Here is a 21097-nt window from a genome sequence, read left to right as displayed (position 1 = left end):
ACCCGCTACCCCTTAAGATCCACAGAAGACAAGCGTCTAGGCTTTTTTTCTGTCTTGTCACCAAAGTGGTGGAACAAACTTTCCCTGAGTGTCCAAACGGGAGAGCCACCTCCTCTGAGAAAGCGAAGTGTAGGGCAGATTATTGTGTTTAGTAGTATCTAAACTTAGAGGTATCTTTGAATTATTAGTCTATTCAAACTAGCTGAGGTTATTCTTGAGTAAATAGCGAAGCACTTTCGTAAGTCGCTCTGGATAAGAGCGTCTGCTAAATGCAGCAAATATAAATGTAGACACAGCCTGTATTTTCCCACCATGCCACACCTGCACGGTCATATGCTGTCCTTCCCCAACTAACATGAGCCCTTCTTATCCACAACCTGTTTCTGAGAGATTGGGCCAAATAGGCTACAGTCTGCACTTCGCAAGCACGTCCCTAAGTCACTCACTTTTATTAAGTCGTCAAAGGGCAGCTAAAAGTGGCGTGAGAGCACAGCAGGCCGGAGAGTTGTGTATGACACTGCCTAGATAGTGTGTAGTGAAATACTGCAGTTGAAAGAAATGGGACACCTTACAGCCTTGCGCAAATAAGGTGGTGCGAGGGTACAGGTGCGACTAATGGGACATGTCCCCTATCCCTATTCATCGGTTCGCCTTCCTTGTACGACCTTTAGAAAGTACTAACCAGTGTTAGTACACCAGGAACACATCATAAGACCTGCCATTTTGGAGATGCTCTGGCCCATATCGTCAAAATCCATCCAACATTTTTCCTACTTTCAAGGCATCAATGTCGAGAACTGGCCTCGCTTGCTGCCTTATATGTATAATCCTACCCCGTGACTTGTACCATTGCAATCAGAGAACCAGTGTTATTCACATCAGTGGTTCTAATGTAGGCTGGTTGGTGTACAGACTGTAGGACCTGGGGAGCATGTTATAGATGGACAATGTTTAGATACTACACAAATCTCTTATTGTACAAAAGCGGGAAAAAAGATTGTGTCTAATCATAAGGCAAACCCTAACCCTATAATATTTTTTATTAAGACCTTCATCTGACCATATATCAGTACTACATGGGAAATATATATATATATATATATATATATATATATATATATATATAAAAAATTAGAGAATTTAGAACGTGTGTTTTCACACCTGTACTTTTTAATTCGGTTAAATTTCTCCATTGGTGCGATTCATTTGGGCAGGTCTGAATACATTATTTGCACTCCGCCCCGCACTGGTTCAGTCCCAAGCGAACAAAATCAGCTTGTTTGTGGCAAGAATGTGATCGGATGTCATCTTCTTTAGCCATGACATCGCAGTTAATCTGATATATCGTCCAGATAATTACTACAGCTATGAACAGATGCCACCTCTGCCACTGCTTAATGTTAAACTGCACATAAAAAAAGACCTTGTGAGGCATTATGGTGTGCTTGATTTTTTAACATGTGTGAAAACTGGAAAACTGATTATCTGATATCTGAATTACGGTTTTCACGCCTGTAGTTAACACCCTTAATTAACCAAACACATCAGACTAAGCAAGGCCAAAACACTTTATTTGTTCTTCCTTTAGTAAACTTTTGTTAACATGAATAAAATATAAACAGCCCAAATCTCCAAAATAAGAACCAAAAGGCCACACAATGTTAAAATCAAGATATCAGAGAGGGCAGGAGGAGGGGGAGGGGAGAGAACAAGTGAGCTTGGAGTTACAAGCTAAAAAGTCTTTTTTCTCATAACAGCCGTTCCTTTTGAAGCTAGAGAGTACAAGTAAAAACCTCATTATTCTTCTAATATATGCATTTCAAACTTTTATGTGGCACATTTCTCATCTTTTCTTCTCTCTGGCTCTCAAAAGCATACCGACAAGCTGGTAGTGGACGACGGTAAAAGCAGAAAAAGGAGTAGATAGTTCATAGATGTAGTGTCGGCAGAAAGATATAAAGGCATGGGTTCTCCAGTCTTTTCTTCCATGCTAAAAAACAAACAATATATGTGTGTACAGTATAAAATAGGAGACATTACATTTCAGCACGTCACGTTGGACAGTGTGGATTAGGTGGCAGGAGCGTGGCTGTGTAACATCAGGGCAGATCATGCAGGACTATAGCTGATAGAGATTCCGAGCGCTGAGTTTTGTTTCTTTGCAGCAGGAAAAAGCTCCTTTCCTCCCTGCCTGGGGGCAAAGGCTTGAAATGACAGGAAATCCCACCATAAAAAAAAAAGAAAGCATACAGTAACGAATGCTACCACGATGCAGCTGGCACTTCACTGTCAACTCACTGCATGATAAGGCTTATATAACTATTGCCTTCTGCCAATCTGTCTTTCAGCATATGTGAAAGTTAACTTAAGATAAAAAAAAAAACTAAAAACAAAGCACTTCTGGCAGGATAAACCTTTTCCTATACATACACACTAACAAGCATTCAAATCCTGGACAGCTGCTGAAAGTAAGGAATAAGGCCGTTGTGATGGCTTTGATCAGTGACTACTTTGCGTACAAGTCCCTTTGCGGCTTAAGGTTAGGAAACATACAAGAGTCATAATTTAAAGCATGATTTAGAGCTAAAGGCTACGCATGTGCAGGCAACACTGATGAAACATGGCCCCCTGGAAGGAGTGTGATGACGACGAGTGATGAAATGGAGGGACTAGTGGTTAGGTTTGTCCAATTTTGGATGCTACAACAGTACATTCACTGTGTCACGGATTTATCATCACCAGCACACACTGATTAATGATGGCTGTGGAGAGGCATTAAAATAACTGGGGCTAGCTCCATAATCCCCTTTACAGAGAGAGAACAGACAGACACAGAGACCAACAGACACACGCACGTCATTCCACTGATTGCATATCAAAGCACATTGCCAGAGAGGTCAGGAGGATAACGCTTAAACGGTCCAATGCTGCGCAAAAGTGTAAGCGCATTTTCTTTGCTTAAAGGTTACAGTTGCACAGAGCACTTTGGTGCATGGCAAGTTTAAGGCAATACTGGTGAGCTCAGTATTTGAGGAGAGTGGGGGGTTAGATGAGCAGGGGAGGTGTGTGGTTTCTCAGGCAGGGCCGTTCATTTGTCTTGCATCTTCTCCAGGATGGGCACGATCATGTCGAATTTGGGCCTCTTGGCTGGATCCTCATTCATGCAGATCCTCATGAGTTTACAGATGTGGGGAGAGATGCCAGGTGGGATTGTTGGACGGAGACCCTCTAGTGCCACCTAGTGGAGTCAGAAAATGAAACCGTGAACCCAAATACCATGGTAAGCATAAGCATTTTATAAACGAGATAACCGCAATCACACTCGTACACAAACAGGCTGAAACTCCTCCTACCTTCATGCCAATCTCCATGTTGGAGAGGTCGGCGAACGGGACCTCTCTGGTGACAAGCTCCCAGAGCAACACGGCAAAGCTCCACATGTCCGCAGAGCGCCTGTTTATCTCCTCCGGTTTCTTTTGCAGGGCTGCAGAGCGAGAATGAACGCGGGAGAGCGGGAGAGAAAAACAGAAAGAGATATTAGTTACAAAAGGAAAAGACAAGAAAATGAGTGAGCAAGAATGTGTGAGCGGAGGGGTGCCAATACAAGACAGCTGTACAAACATCAAATAAAGCTATGGGGAGTAGAGTGTTACAACATTCTCTTAATATTCTCTGTGCATCTAAAAATACCTGGTAAAACTGTAACTTGTTACATTGAAATAAACTGACTGTCCTTTAAACGGTCCACACTAAAAATACTGTGCATGCTGAATAGCACCATATTATCAGCAATCAGAACATGGCTCACTTGGTTGTAATTGTCTGAGCATATATGAAATAGTGGCAAACAGCACAGTCAACAGTAAACAGGTCCAAGTAAACAGGATACTATCAATAAATAGCAAAACACACAAGAGAGGAACACTGTGCTTCCCAGTGGGAGTTTTGGAATGTCCCTAGCTTCCTAACACACATGCACACACTGTAGAATACTTAAGAATCAATACTAGTACCAATACTTTTTTTCGATACCACAAGTCACATGGTTAAGTAATTACCAGTCTCATGCAAAGTTCAAAATAGTGCAAAACAGAGGGGATACTGAAGTGAGGATACTGAACTCTACAGGGAACAAGATTAAGGAATAAGTGAATAGGTGGTACCTTCAGGGGCCATCCATGCTGGAGAATACATCCTCCCGGGACACTGGAAGGAGAACTTAACGTCCGCCATGCTTATCCTGGCCGTCATGTCCTCATCAATCTGTTTCAAGTGCAAACAGGAAATTGAAAAGCGGCAATTGTGTGTCAAAAGATGCTTTACAAGTGAGCTAGAACAACAAAACCCTGACGCTGGCCTACAAAGCCAAGAACGGACCAGTCCCTCTGTACTTGATAGCAATGGTCAAAAGCCGATCCGCACCAAGAGCCCTTCGAGCTTCGAGTCAAAATCCGCGGAATACAAATGTCCAGGCTTTTTTCTGTCCTGGCACCGAGGTGGTGGAACGAGCTTCCCCTGGGTGTCCGAACGGCAGAGTCGCTCGCTGTCTTCAAACGCAGACTGAAGACCCACCTCTTCTAAGAGTACTTGGATGAATAGAATACTATGGTCACCTTATTGTCTTGTGTTTAGTAATGTCTGAGCTTAGAGGATCTTTGAACTATTAGTCTATTCTAACTAGCTAAGGTTTTTCTTGGGTAAATATCAAAGCACTTTTGTAAGTAGCTCTGGATAAGAGCGTCTGCTAAATGCCGTAAATGTAAATGTAAACATTAGAAGTGTTGACAGTATGCGTCAGCGATTTTCTGCGTTGAGATTTTTACCGACAACAGCAGTCAAATATGTACTCCTGTTAAGATCATTAAAAATGGGGCAGTGGTAGCTCAGCAGAGCCACCGGGCCACTGATGGCAGGGTTGTGGGTTCTATACATGGGTTCGACAAGCTGTCACTGTTGGGCCCTTGAGCAAGACCAATAACCCTCTCTGCTCCATGGGCGTCGCAGCGAACTGTGTGCATGTGTGTGTTCACTGAAGGGATGGGTTAAAGGCGGAAGCCAAATTCCATCTGTGTCCAACACAAATGGTGAATATGGTTGTCTCGTCTTGGGGGTTCTTGCTGCCCAGGTGTGCCCTGCTGGATCAATTGTTTAAATAATTACTAGCTCTGTGTATTCTTGGTTTGAGTCCTGGGTTTCGCAAGTGGAGACTAAACTTAAAGTTAAAAAGGGTAAATACATCGGTTTGAAAAAGACTTCTAGGGCAGATATTCAGCAATGATTCAATGTTTCTATACTTTTGCACACCTAAACATTTGGTGGTCCGTTTAAACACTTGGTTAGTTGTGAGCTCATGTATATCACTTTGAGACATCAGTGTTTTTACACCAAATCAAATACATGTACAGTATACATTGTAATTAGGTGCACTCAGTCGCACAGAGAATACACAGTACGCTCTATATTAATACAGTAAATTCACAAGCCTCCGCTCCCTTCTCCTTCTCTGTCCCTCTTGCGTAGACAGATCACATGGGATGTGCTTTCTTCCTTTAGTCTTTATCAATGGAAAATAAGCATTTCAACAAATTATGGTGGATCACACAAGGACTAAAGGGTGCATGTGTGGAGACAAATCAAACATGTCATCACTAACATTTTACTTTCAATACAGGCTGCAGCAGCTACCTTCGAGTTGGAACAAACTAACTTTCAGCTGTATGTTATATGTTGAACTTTATTTTGTATAAGGTCCAAACCGCGATGTGAACCGAGCTGTGACTTTTTTGTACCGTTACACCCCTATAAACTACCAAAAAACAAAACAAAAACAAACACCTCTTACCATGACACTCTTGCTGTTTAAATAGTGGCGTGGGATCATGGGCTCCAGTGTGTGCAGGAAGGCCATTCCACAAGCAATATCAAGCGCAAACTTCACCGCCTGCATTTGATCCACCACAAAGTCTACAAAGAGACAGAATACAGTAGGTTTACTGTTTACTTTAATTATCAGTGACAGACATTGGCATCATTTCAGAATCCATGTTACCAAACAAATGATGAAACGCAGGAACTAGATTTTATGCAGAATGGTCCTGAGTTGTTTAGGCTGTGTGAGTGTGGGTGCATCGCAGCATTACTCACTAGTGCCCTCGTGGAGCACGTTGTAAAGGGAGCCATATGGCATCCAGTGTGTGATGATGATGGGGTGGGGAGCGGGGGGTGCCTGACACGCCCCCAACATGGGCAACACGTTAGGGTGAGAGAAGATTCTACAGCAAGGTGACACAAACACACACACAAACACAGATACATAGAAATAAGACAAATGTTCAACAGACAGTTAATGGCAAGTTTCTTAGACAGGGGCAGTTCAAAGTTTATGGCCTTCTTCCCACTTCACTCTGAGAACTATTCAGGGCCTGAGACACAGCGTGCATTTCAGCACTGTTTCTTTTGATCTGTTAATCTAGTTTGCTAATTTGGCACAAAAGAATAATAGGCCTCAAATCCCATCAGAAAACTATACAGTGTACAGGTTTACATACTGTGATGTATTTATTTGTGAATCATGCCATCAAGTAGGATCTCTTGAGCATGTTGGTGATTAATGTGATTAGTGAATATGAAATAACAAAGGCTTAAGGTAAACTTGCCCAGGCCACAAGACATCAAAGTGTACAGATGGGACAAATGGCTGAAATGTACAACAGAGCACAATGGAAGGTCTAATCCTTTATGAATACTTTTCTTTAGGGATGCAAATCTGTGATTTTACTATGATGCAACTCTTTTCTAAAATTTGAGAATAATAAATGAAGCTTTTTATGTTACAATTCAAAACTGATTATATTTAGGAAATGTAAAAACATTAAAAACTATTTTAATTGTCACTTTCAGATGCATTCTTTGCTGCTATCTGCTATGTAACTTGGCATAATGGCAGCTATTACTTGAAACAGATCCACTTGAAGGTGTGCATGTGCATGTGTGTACCTTAGCTTGGGATACTCCTCATTAAAGTCCCGACTCTTTCTGGTGGTCCAATCCCGAATGTGGAACACTTTCACCACAATCTCTGTGCCTTGCCAACGTCCCTTCCATAACTACCACCACAGAGAGAATAAGACGTATTAAGAGCAACTCTTATGCTGAATGCAACGTTTGCATAGTGGCCCACTGATGAAAGAGCACTAAGCTCACCTCTCCAGAGTGGTTCTCATTGATCTTGGCCATAAACGAGAGTTGCTTGTAGTCTATCCCAGCATGTTTGTTTAGTGTGCCGTTGCCTACGGTCATAAAACCAAACAGGAAACATTACAGAAGGCACAGTCAGATGTGTGTATATATATATATAAAAAGGAAGAACCGAAACAGAAAATCCCCAACTTCCCACAAGTATGGAAACACAGAATGTCATGGCAGTGCTTACGTGGTCGTGTTCGAGTCGTGCCCTTCCAAAAGGTGTCCTTAAAGGGGACTTTGGTCAGACTCTGTCCCTGCTTCTCAGCCATTTCTGCATTAACATATTTAAACATTTTCTTTTTTAGCAAAGCAAGTAGATGGAGCTACAGAAGATTTCTTACAAAAGGATATTTTGACAGCTTACCTTTAAGATTGTCACGCAGGTGTGGCTTGGCTTTGTCCATTGGAGTTTCTCCGTATTTGTTGCAGATGCTCACTTGAGCGCCATTACTGACCAGATCCTAGAGGGAAGGGAAGGAGACAAATGCTGAATGCTGGAAGTTATTTTATGCAGACAAAAACATTTGTTATATGAATAAATTTGATTGTTTTTTCCCAATAATACAACATTATTAAAGATGACTCGACCTGGTTGTCTTACAGTCACATACTTTAGGCAAGATATGCTGGCAATTAATACTGAGGCAGCAGCATTAATTATATACTGTGACAATGTGGACTGCTCTTTGTTTTATACATATTATTTTATAGCGTGTTTAATGTCATCTAATTTAATTTGGCCGACCTCCCAGATGACTTTGCTGTGTCTGGAGGAAATCACAGTCAAAACATTGCAGATATTGATGTTTTCGTGTTTAATGTAAAGCGGTTCCACACTGTGGACATCTAAACCGCTCTGTAACCTCAGGAGAAGACTCCTCACGCTCCTGCAGGCTGCAAATAATGTTTGTTTATGGCAAAGAAAGAAATGGACTAAGATTAAGAACAGTCTGTTCCTAATCCTTTATAACATGCTTGGACTGGATCAGGATATCCCTAAACATCATTCAAGTGACCACCCCTTCAATAATCCACATGTACCCAATGACTGCAGTTCTAAATTTTGGTCAACAGAGGGGGCAGCAGACTCACCTCGGCCACTAGGTCATGGCCCCAGAAGCAGGCATAGTGAAGAGGGGTGTTTCCATGCTCATTAGCTGCATTGGTGTCTGCCTTGCACTGAATCAGCTGGATGAAGAAAAAAACAAAAAAAACAAATAAACAAACAAACAAACAAACAAACAAACAAAAAACAAGTCAAACAGGTCACATTCTATTTTAAAAGACAGGTAGAAATCTCAGTTAATTCATTTCTTCTTTATTTTCATCTTCACTTTATAAAATTTAATAGACAGATGGTCCTCACTGATCTCTGGAGGGACATCAATCAATCAACCCACAAAAAAAGGCAGTGAAAAAGATCAGTTTTAAAAATCATACTGTTTACACACTGCCCAAAATGTGGAAATATCTAACCGTCTGCTTGCAGGTGCACATCAGTCGATGAGACAGTGTAACAGTCAAGGAAAGGGCTGTTCGCATCTTTCTTAGAACCTATGCTGCGGTTGGCCAACAGGTGCATGACTGTGTGTTTGGTAGCCTTTTGTTTTATTCTGGGCAAGGTCTGAACAAAAAACTGTTAGACAGAGAGGTGTGTGCATGTGTGCATTATTCACACCTTGCCCAGGATGTCGCGGTGTCCGTGGCTTGCAGCCAGGTGCAATGGTGTGTCGTCTCCACGATTCATCACATTGATGCGAGCGCCTCTCATGATGAGCATGTCCACCACCCCAGAGCGGCCCTCGCGACACGCCCAGTGCAGCGGACTGAACCCGTGATCATCTCTGAAATTACACACACACACACCAACACCTCGGAGTCAGATAGCATCAGCAAAAACACAGTCGTCACTTGATGTTGTAACAGAAAATACACATTTCAAACTCACACACACACACACACACACACACACACACACACACACACACACACACCTCTTAATGCATTTTTTTTTTAAACTTCCTTTGTTAAAGGTCTCCAAAAGAGATCACAGTGGTTAAGTCACTTGCAGCTATTTGTACGTGATTTCTGCACAATCTAACTAAACTAATAACACACAAATAAATTTACTGTTCATGTGTTTTATTGAGAACACTGAGTAAACTGAGATCCCACAGTGTACGCTACAAAAAGCAAGTGAACATTTACATTGACTTCTACATGAGCTAATATGCAAGTGTTTAAATAAGGACAGGAGACTGGAATTGAGGGTTTCACAGGTACTTCACCAGTATAATAAATGGCACAGAAAGTACGGTTATTGACAAATCTGTACTTCTCAAGAAACAGTTATTATAAACATGACTCAGTGGAAACAACCATCAGAGGACCTGTGAAAAAATGGAAGCATGAAGCTGGAAAAGGCCACTAACGCATTACTAAAGACATGGGTGTCCATCAAACCTTGAGTACACACACTGTCTACAAAATGAGAAATATCAGGGCTGCAGCTACTCTCTCTAGGAGTGGGCGTTCTGTTAAGACTTGAGGGGCACTTCAAAATGGGCACTGCTGAAAGAGACGAGAAAGAACCTAAAGGGTTACAGCAAAATACCTACAGAAGAGTCTACAAACTGCAAAGACCTTTGTTAATCTGTCCACTACAAAGAATGCTGTTCATGGAAGGACAACGTGAATGAAGCTGCTGCTGTCAAAAAATGAATTACAACTCTGGTAGGTCTCAAGTTTACCCAAGACTACCTGATGTTCCAAAAAAGGATGCTGATGTTCTCAAAGAAATTCAAAACGCCACACCAACACCAGAACCTCATCCCAACTGTGAAGTATGTGGAGGGGGCATTTTGTTTTTGGGCTGCTTTGCTGGATTAGGGATTGGACAGTGTGCGTTCACTTGATACAGGTGTAACGAAGCATTTTGCCGCACAACATAATAGCAGAAACAACAGGTGGCAAATGCAACATCACATTGTTACAAAAATATAAATTGGTAAAGCAGCGCCACTTCTGCCTGGACAGGGTATAGACCCCTCTTCTTATGTGTATGGGACAGTGCTGCTATCTACTGTGCTATGTCTCAGTCAGTGCTTAGTCTGTACCCACAGTCTTGTTAACACACTCTTAAAATAAAGCTGCCAAAAAAGTTTGCTAAAAAACCTTTCAATGAAATGTATTTAAAAAAATAAACTATTACACCACCCTCCTGCCTCATATCACACTACAGGATTGGATCATTTTCCCCTGCTCTGATGATATTGGCCCGAGGCAGAGACCCATTCATCCGGATAGCCATTATTGGTTGTAAATATAAGATGCAATTTCAATTCTATAAATATTGCCATTACTCCAGGAATGTCATCCCAAATGATGAACAGTGGTATGCAGTGTTTACTGACAAACTGGACAATTCTACCTTCCACTCCCTTCGGATGGACAGGCAGACGGACACACACAGAGAGAGCGAGAGAGAGGGTGATCCCTGGCTCAGCTGTCTGTCTCTAAGGCTCCCCCGACGGGTTAAATATAAACAGTAGTTAACTGGGCCCTTCTGCCCACTGCGCATCCTCCCCCATTTGTGTGCATATATGTGTGTGTGTGCTCCCTCACTCAGCACCAGGCTTTATTTATATATGAGTGCAGGATTCTTTCTCAGGCCATCCATTTCCTTTTTACAGTCAGAGTAAAGACACACTGTCGCCCCGGCCGAAGCTGTAGTGTGATTAACAGCACTGCAGCAAACGCTCATCAGTCATGCTTACAGTACCATTACTTTAACTGCTAATAATGAACACTGACCTCCTGTACTTTACAGACTAGTAATTACTGAAGATTGCAAAAAGCGCTTCTATATTTTTATTAGTCCAGTCATTCTGTGATAACGGCGTACTGCTGTAATTTTGATGTAATTATGTAAACACTGGCCTCCTGAGCTACTGTTAACCTAGCATGGCCAACGTTAAGACAGCTGCAACAGCACTGACATGTGACCACAACTGACCAGACCACACACAGAGAGAGAGAGAATGGAGAGAAAAGGAAAAAGAGAAGAGCAAAGGAACTGAAACAGGGCAGAAGAGCAAAAGGGTAGAGAAGAGAAACAGAACAGAAGGTGAGAAATTGAAGAAAAGAGAAGAGAAAGCAGATGAACAGAGAAGAGCAGCAAAAAAGCAGAAGAGCAGCAAAGAAGAGCAAAAGAAAAGAGGAGAGCTAAAGAGAGTCAAAAGAGAAGAGCAAAATAAGGGAAGAGAAGGTAACAAAAGAGCAGAGCAAAAGAAAAGCAAAGCAAAGCAAAAGAAAAGCTAAGAGCAAAAGAAGAAGGGAACAAAAGAGCAGAGCAAGAGAAGAGCAAAGCACGGCAAGAGCAGAGCAAAGCAAGAGGAGAGCAGAGCAGAGCGAGAGCAGAGCAAGAGGAGAGCAGAGCAAGAGGAGAGCAGAGCAAGAGGAGAGCAGAGCAAGAGGAGAGCAAGAGGAGAGCAAGAGGAGAGCAGAGCAAGAGGAGAGCAGAGCAGAGCGAGAGCAGAGCAAGAGGAGAGCAAGAGGAGAGCAAGAGGAGAGCAGAGCAAGAGGAGAGCAGAGCAAGAGGAGAGCAGAGCAAGAGGAGAGCAGAGCAGAGCAAAGCAAGAGCAGAGCAGAGCAAGAGGAGAGCAGAGCAAGAGAAGAGCAGCAAAGAAGAAGAGGTAAAAAGAAGGTTCCAAAAGAGCAGAGCAAGACAAAAGCAGAGCAGGACAATTGAGGTTTGGCTTCAGCCAGAGAGGTTAGAGTTCTCTAGATACGCTGCTACCATGTAAGAAGGAGCAGCCAAGTCGCATTTCAGACAGCTCCCTTTGTCAGGAAGAGAAATAAACAGGATATTTAAAAAAACAAGATGGAAACACATGAGAGGAATATTCATCTTCCCAGTGGGAGTTTCAGCAAGTCATTTATTTACGGCCTTCCAAACAGCTACGCTCGGCCACACAATTTCAACAGGGAGGTTTTCTCGCTCTCCTATGCTGAAAAGACTTGAAAAAAGTGAAAGAAAAAAAAAAAACAGAGGAAGGGAAGAAAGAAAAAGGGGCTTTTTTTTAAAGCTTTTATCTGTCTTCCTCCTGTACGTCTAATATGAAGCTCTAGAGTCTGGTTGTCGCTGTGCGACTCTCTGAGAGAAGACTGACACTATCGATGAGAGCGAGGGATGGTCTGGGGAAACGAGAGCGGGAATGACAGGAAATAATACTCGCTCCCTCGCTCCCTCCCTCCATACACACACGACCCCCTGCCCACTCCCCTTGCCTTTTTAGTGTGTGTGGGCGTTGTGGTCTGTACGCAGACAGTTTCTCTTGTCCTTGTAAGGACGTGGAGTCTGAAGGCCTACATCATTAACACCAACAGTGTAGAAGTGCGCGCGCGCACACACACACACACACACACACACAAATATTAGTTTTAGAAATACTTTCAGAAACACACTGCAGAATAGAGATGCACAACTGCAGTAAGATTTCTTGATTTAATTATAACATAAGGTACATGATCATTTTCCCACTTTTTTTTATATTATGGATACTGATGCCGATCCATGCTGAAATTGAGTATCCAAATGACTTAATAGACAATAAGTTCACTGAATAGAAGGAAAAAGCTATGGAATAATTTTACTAAAATAAATTGATCAGTGCTTCTAGGCCCGTTTTCCCAGGTAAATGTGGTCATCAGTCATCGTTCGGGGCTTCCGTAACATTCTGCACCATCTCTCAACATAAAACATCCTTTTCGTTTTGGAATAAAGCACATTTATTACGCTGTCGAACTCTGAGCACTAGCTGAGAGAGCCCGTAAATTCTCATACTCCCACTGCACCGTGCAGTTCAGAGTGGAAACACAACCAGAAAGAGCTGCTTATCTAGCAAACGCACTCACTTTCGACCTGCCTTCTTTGGCTTTCTGACTGTTGTGATGGTTAAATGCGGTCTGCAGTGTTTGTGCTGTTTTGTGTGGTTAGTGGTGTTTGCTAGTTCTACTGTGTAGAACAGTACTATTGGTCTCACATTTGCAAATTTAAAACAACATATATATGTATACATGCAAGTGTGTGACTCGGGTTGGGGTGAAATCTGCTCAGATGCAATTTTACAAGCCTGTTATTTTGTCTGCATGAAATATGTTAATTTTCCTTTTATGGAAATGGGCTTGTGGGAAGAAAGATATATATAAAAAGAAGAAGATGAGCTTTGCTTTGATTGTCTGGTTTATGGCACTGGCAAAACTCAAAGCTGCTGCATGCTACAGCATTTTTCCAGAGTTCTACCAGATAGTGCTGCTGCCCTTCTGCTATAAACTGGAGACATTGTAGCTGGTTAGCTTTAAGCCTTGCCCCTTGCACTCATTCACTGGGTTTGGCTTTCTCAAGTCAGCTGCAGTTGTCCAGTTTGATCAGTAGACCAGTTTAGCATGCATTTGTCTTTGTTTGGGCTCCCATTCTGAAGACACGACAATCATGAGGTCTGCTCCACGTAGCAACCCGTATTCCCAATAAGTAGGGGCTTTTGCTTGTGGGCTGGATATCAACATTTTGAGAGCTTCAATATAATAAGACAAAATAATACGTTTTTGGGATCGTCTCATTTAATACGCAAGTCTATTTTGGTTTTACGGACCCCAGTGTTGGGGTTAGTATCCTGAACTCTCATTACTCATCATAATTTGATAGGGGAAATACTGTTCATCTTTTAATACATTCACACTTGTACCACTTGCTAGTCTGTTCATCTAACATGAAGTGTGCTATGGTGACGAACTTCCTGCCCTCTTTCTCCGCTTAAAAAAAAAAAAAAAAACTCACAAGTGGATTGCTCGTGTTTGAGATGCAAGTTTTTAATGGAAAACCAAACTAAGGCACAACCTTGAAGTAGCATAAGCAGGTTGTTTACTTACTTATTTCACTCCAATCTCAGATACACAGAGTGCATTATTAACATCATGACATGTTGGATCTTTGACTTCTGGTGAAATTTGGTAAAGATCCCTGTATTTTAAAATACTGGAATGTAATGTCAGACCCCCTCCCCCCACATATCGTGAAGCCCTAGTAGGACAGTTCCTTTGCGACTTTAATTCTGATTGCAGCTACTATTTTTGGGACAGTGATGGTAGTCACATCCTTATCCACTTCTGTTTTCTACTGACTACAGTGACGAACACAAAAACTGTGGAAATAAAAGCCACGTTGGGGGGGAATGGGGGGGGGGGGTATTGGGGAGGTCTTGATGACATCTAAACGTTCAATAAGTGCTGGGTGGAGCTTGTTTACGTTCTAGAGCACACTAGAGCAGAACCTCTGAACCACAATTCCAGAGACGTTCTACCCTGAAGAGTTTTAATGATTCCTTGCCTTCCAAAATCTACAAATTCATTTAATAAAAAAGAAAGAAATTGGGTCATTTCTGAAAGATGAGACAAAAAAATGAGTCATTAATGAGATATTCCAAACACTAACCAGCTAAATGAGCTGGGCTGATGTTAAACTATGTATAGCAGAAAGTATAAAGCAGGAAAGTGAAAATGAAACACAAAAGCTACTCTGTGTCTGGCAATAAATGAACCACAGCAACGAAGAGCAGTACTTTCTAGCATCCTTGTGCTTCAGAGCTAATATAAAAGAGGATGTGAGAGGAGACCATGCTATTCTTAGCCATTGCCAAATCACGCAAACAGTGACTCTACTTCAGGTGGAGCCATTCTGTTATTTACAATACATGTCTACATGTCGGTCTCCAGTGTTGCTCAGTATGCCGTCACAGGCCAAATGCATGTAGGTTGTATTCAGACATCCGGACGGGGAGCTTTGCTAATTCAACCAAGAACCACAAATGGCATGATGCACAAACCCCATTATGAGACAAATAGGTATGGGAAAAGCCCTGCACCAATTACATGAATCTGAACTTTACTGCTTCACTTTAACAAGCTTAAAATTAGGGTTTCAGACCACCAGACGCCAGTGAGCCGAATCCTACCTTCTTTTTTTTCTTTTTTTTTTTTTTTTGCTTTTTCAGAGACCCTTTGAGCACTGCATTTCCTCAGATAAGACCAGCCTATAGATAAGCTGTTTTAGATACAGTATGTTAAGTCCATTTCCCTAACTGAAACCTGCTATGGTCATAAATGAGGCAACTGTGCATTTGCCATTTCCTGTCCCCTCCCACAACAACTTGGGGTCATGACATCTAGATGCCTGCTCCAGCACAACAAGCTATAGAAGGAGAACTGCACATTATGCGTTAGATGAGGTCCTGAGAGCCAGGCTCTGGAGAGAGGTCCAAAGCAGCATAATTAGAGGTAGCGTTACACTTGAGCGAGTGAACAGCAATGGAAACCAAAACCCTTGGCTGCAGATTTCAATTTTGGGAAAAGGAAAACACAGGAGGAGAGTGAGAGAGAATGGGAGAGAGAGTACGGCACGAGAGGGAGTGTGCGCGCGAGAGAGAAAATGTCAGAATGGACTGTTAAGGCTCAAGTCAGCATGCTCTGGTTAGTGAGCTCATAGTATGGAAACTATTTGTCCCTGCCATTCCTGCACAGTCCAGCTACTCCTCCCCCTCCCTGCTCTGACTCAGTATAGCGCAAGAGGCTACGCGTAACGCGACACATCCCTTACATTAGTCACACTGTAAAACACATACAGACAGATTCCTAGGAACACAGTTTGGCCTGGTCTGGACCAGAGGGGATTCTTCATCTCAGACTCCTTTCGAGTCAAGCAACAGGAGCAGCCCGGCTACTCAGCATCTCTTCGGTGGCTTTTATGGTTTGAAGTGTGCAGGAAATGCCAAGATAAAAATCTGCATCGGACATGACGATTCTCTAACCTCCTCACGTGACTGTGCCCCTACCCTGAGGGGCAGTTAGCACTGCCTGCTGCGAGCATGCCGATGCCTGTGATCCGCTGAACGCAGGGTGAATGCGCTCTGGCGTGTTAACACTTCCCACTGGGCGTGTTAACCACACCACACTGTATTCCTGCAGTAAAGAGCCTAATTAAAAGCAGAGGGATGGGTTCAAAATTAATACAAATGTGTGCAACTCAGCTTCTGAAGAGCTTCTGGCTTTAATTGGACTCATCAGACCCAGGTAGTAGAAGAAAGGTTCAAGGATCTCTGATGAAATGGTCACTAAATGTGAACTAAACTGTGAATAGAACGAATCAGCATGACTAAAACCACTGATCTACCTGTTTGGAAGGACCTACAGTCATTCTGCTGCACCAGCTGTCTGGAAAACATTACCAGAATGCAGAAAAGACTGGAGGCCAAGGCTGCTATGAGCAAGAGTTTGGCAGGGGGGGGGGGAGGTATTTCAAGACAGAGTCATGGATCAACGCTGTGTATTCTCTGTACCATATAGGGATATATTTTCAATTCTCTCCTCCAGCACGTGCAGAGCCTTTTCCATTATGTCACCTTCTGAAAGTGCCCTTCCTTGCACCATTGGCTAGCAATACTGCTCTCCCAGTGGTCAATAACTTCACTCTCAGAAACATGTCTGAAGAATTCAGGGAGGTTCATTGATGTGCTGACAGTAAATTTCATTACCAATGTGTGTGAGCATAAACATATATGTATTTTTTTTTTGCCACAGCCATGATTTTTTAATATAATAATTATACTACAAAATGCATATGTCACAAGCAATTCTGCTCTAGCTTTGTTGGCGAATTGGATCAATGTTTTCCCCTCTTGTATCCAATCCATAATTTGTGTTTTATATCAGGCCAATGCTGATACCCAGTAGTAGCAATTTACAGACAATGCTACAGTTTGGTTTCCACCCAAACAAATGCAAAGAACCACTACAAGTTAACAGGGTTACATGCCATCTTTGCAAAACACAGGCATCATAAACAGACGTGGAAGGATCGATCAAGCTATGCATCAGTCTCAGTCGGTTTTCAGCCCAAATATGCAACCCGCAATCGACCGGTAATTTAGCTGATCCTGAGAGCTGGACAGATCATATGATCAACATTTTGTGAGTTGCAGCAGCTGTCTAACTGCTAGATGGCAATATGGACAACACTACCATCTGCAGAAACCACTTAAATAAAGTGCTGAAACCAGGTCCTTGTCCAGGCTTCCTGTAGCTGCTGCCCGCATCAGATTCAAAACCCTGACCCTGGCCTACCAAGCCAAGAATGGACTGACCCCTCCGTACTTAATGGCGATGGTCAAAAGCCAATATGTACTAAGAACCCTTTGAGCTTTAAGTACGGCTCGGCTTGACCCGCCATCCTTCAAGATCCACAGAAGACGGCAGCATCCAGACTTTTTTCCTGTTCTGGCATCGAAATGGTGGAACAAAAAGCGCCAACGGAAGACACATCTCATGTCAAGCAATGTAGTCTCCATACTAACTTCTGTATTTAGTAACGCCTAAGCTAAAAAGTATCTTTTGGATCCTAGACGATACAAACTAGGATACAGTGAAGAAGTTTTGTAAATTGCTTATATAAGAGTGGATAAGAGTGTCTGCTAAATGCCTTAAATGTAAATGTACCTTATGTGTCAAACTACCGCCTAATGGGGCGAAGCAGGGTAAAGACTTTTAACACCACTAACCAGGTACCCCTTTCGAGAGCACATCAGCCCAGTACAGTGAGTATCAGCAAAGCTAAATAAAAACATAGCTAATGACAACTTGATCCCTACAGTGCAGCTGGAATTTTAAAATATTTTAAATATATCTGATTCTAAAAAGCACAGTACATTTTGTCTTGAAAGACAAAGCAGGAACATAACAGAAGTCTTGCACAATGATGCATTATCAGACCTGCCTGGAAAGGTTAACATGGCGTAGCCAATAATGCTGAAAATCTGGAATCTGATACGTTACTGGAAACAGAATGCATGCTAAATTAAATCAAATGAAATCATTGATTTGATTTGACATGCATTCTGTTTCCAATAATCACTCAAATCCTGGGTCATGTGAAAAGAATTACAAGAATTTACAGTAGGCCTGGACAACAGGACAATGTAATCAAACATTACTGCTTTATACAGTTCTATATGCATCATCGGTTATTGCCAATTCATATAATGTATTAATATAATTTCTAAACATGTACATATTTCATTTTTATTTCCTCTTTGTTTATTCTTACATGAACGGTTGCGACTGTAACAACTGCAATTGGGAAACCTTTTGGGATCAATCAAAAGTATTTCTGATTCTGAACATCATCAGTGATTGACAATTAACACAATGACCATGTTTCAGAGGTGATCATCGCCATGTTGGGTATGCGATCTTACCGAGAGCAGCTTGCTAAACAGTATGAAAGGATACGTACATGTACATATTTCATTCCCTATCAATCTTAAAACTGCAGCTCTACAGCATTAATTATAGAGCTCATGGACTGCTACTGTGTCAATGAGCAATACTATCTCATGGTTTTAACAAGAAAACATGGCAATAATTATTTTTTGATTTTTAGATTTCCCCAAGCGCAATTCACACCAAACTATCTTTAACCCACCTGGGAGCAAACCAATACAATACCACACCTGATAACAAAACATACTATACAATCCCAAAATGAGGCAATGCTGTCTTAATCTGTTGTGTTAAACAACAAGGACCAACCCCAAACCCTCTAAATCTGATTAAACAACGACGAAAAAAGCATCTGACTCAACAAAAGGCACCGGCCTTCACTGTGAAGATTGGGGACGGAGATAAGTGTCGGACGTACGCAGAAGAACTAGAAGGTTCGGCTTGAGAGCAGAAACGTCGTCAGATGAACGTAGCGATCATGCAGGCTACTATAAGCTCCCAAGTCACTTCAGCAATATGAAATGACTATATTTTGTGATAACTGTGAAACGTTACTGCCGTTCCTGTGAAACTGTCAACGAGTCTAATGCTTCAGTTGATTCTTGCAGACTTCTTCCAGCACCCTAACTCATTATTAGTCTGTTCGGGAGACCACTCACCCCTGGTTCAGGTCATTCTCTGTGTTGTCCAGCCAGAGGCGGACCGCTACAGCGTTGCCCTCTCTGCACTGGGTGAAGATGTCATCCATTGCAGCGCCCCCTCGCTCCTCGTACTGGTGGAATCCTTCGTCCCCTACCAGGAGCGCCCTGGGAGAGGGGTGTGATGCAGCGGTACTTGGATGCCACAAGTGAAGGGCAGAGGAACATCCAGTAGCGGTGCAGGTGGGCTAGAGGGAGAAAAGAGGAGCCCATTTGAGAACAAAGCACACATAGGGAATCTCTAAGAAATCTCTTCAGGCAGGTCATCAGTTGAATGAGTGAAACGTTACTGTCCCTTAGGTCTTTATTAAGAGTTAAGAAAACCTGCTGGCAAGCGCTTTAACACAGAAACTAGGTAATATATAAACTCAACTACAATTTGGAGAAAAGGACAAGTATTTATACATGCTGAGAGAACATGTTTCCTGAAGCTTCCTCTCTAACTGCCACTGTTGGGCCCTTGAGCAAGGCCCTTTACCCTCTCTGCTCCCCGGGCGCTGGAGTTGGCTGCCCACCGCTCTGGGTGTGTGTGTATACTCACTGCCCCTAACACGTGTGTGTGTGTGTGTGTGTGTGTGTGTGTGAGTGTGTGTTCACTACCAGATGGGTTAAATGCGGAGGACACATTTCGCTGTACACTGTACAGTGACAAATACGTGCACCTTTACCTTTACCTTAATGAACCCCAACTCCCACAGTAATTATCACAAGCCTCTCCCAAACACTCCTTAAGGAGTCCAAAATGTTGCATTGCCTTGCCTAACTCACATTCTAACATTCACACACACACACACACACACACACACACACACACGTCTTGGCACAACTCCTACTCTCTCAGCACTACCTGTTGTGCCAAGGACTGTGTAAAGACCTGCCAGTGCTCATAAACATACCTTTATATGAACGCACCAACTGCAAGGCACGTTCACACACAGTCCCCCTATAACTACAGCGCAGGAAAACACACCACATTAGAAAGAGAGGAGAAAAAGGGAGCACTCAATGCTTTTTAGAAAAGTGTGGATTTAAAAGTAGACAGTATAAGAGCATCGCCCTGGCTTAGACTAAAGCTGTGCAGACAGTCAGGTATGTGTTCACTCAGGACTGGTGACGTTTTCACAAGCCAGACAGCAGCTAGTGGTTAAATAGAGGAGAAAGACAGCAGACATGAGCCCTTTGCTCCTATTTAGAATTTACCCACTGCTAAACGTAGCACAAAAACACTTTACACTTACACTTTACACTTACTTTACTTTAGAAGACTAAAAACTAGCGTTTTTACTGAGCTAGCGAGCAGACAGTCAGCTAGCTAGCGCCAGCTAGCCTATTACGCTAGGTTGTTAGCTAGCGAGCGAGCTAGCACCGTAGACAGGCAACTGTGGCTGGAGAGCTCGCCACACGAAAATAAATGAAAACTGATTGTGTGATGGTTGTATAAAATAAAATAAAAACACTGTTATTACCTGGTGAAATTGCAACTTTGGCCGGAGAGAAGCAACGGAGATGGTAAGGACAGTCTGTCGGACACTAATGTCCACACCCTAGTCGGAGGTTGTGGGTCCTCCTCTCTGTGTGGAGGGAAGAGCTGCCTTCAGAAATCACAACTTCATCGCCCTCTGTTGGGAACCAGCTTGAAACCTTGCCCTCCGGTCACGTATTTTTCACAATGCCTGGGAGAAATGGATATTTAAGGCTTAATATTGTCTGTAATGTGACAACATTGCCCTCAGGCTATCAGGGGTGTGTAGTAAGTAGTTAGCTAGCTAGCTAATGCTACATCCACTAGCTATCTTAGACTAAAGTTGAGGGTCATTTGTACT

General features: G+C 42.6%; 1 protein-coding gene across 1 annotated transcript; it reads right to left on the bottom strand.

Annotated features, from left to right (window-relative positions):
* Window positions 1-1554: 1554 nt before the first annotated feature.
* ilk (integrin-linked kinase) lies at window positions 1555-20840 on the bottom strand. The gene is made up of 13 exons (XM_072659039.1): window positions 20741-20840; window positions 19236-19462; window positions 8924-9089; window positions 8338-8433; window positions 7610-7706; window positions 7433-7516; window positions 7204-7289; window positions 6997-7106; window positions 6145-6272; window positions 5843-5964; window positions 4164-4263; window positions 3354-3484; window positions 1555-3238 (listed from the first exon to the last, which is right to left on the bottom strand). Exons 2-13 carry the CDS (start codon window positions 19322-19324, stop codon window positions 3089-3091), a joined length of 1359 nt encoding a protein of 452 aa, XP_072515140.1. The 5' UTR covers window positions 19325-19462; window positions 20741-20840; the 3' UTR covers window positions 1555-3088.
* Between the last annotated feature and the right edge of the window lie 257 nt (window positions 20841-21097).

The sequence above is a fragment of the Salminus brasiliensis genome, chromosome 16, assembly GCF_030463535.1.
Source record: "Salminus brasiliensis chromosome 16, fSalBra1.hap2, whole genome shotgun sequence".
NCBI lineage: Eukaryota > Metazoa > Chordata > Actinopteri > Characiformes > Bryconidae > Salminus > Salminus brasiliensis.
The sequence above is the reverse complement of the archived record's forward strand: the minus strand, read 5'-3'. Positions and strand labels throughout refer to the sequence as shown.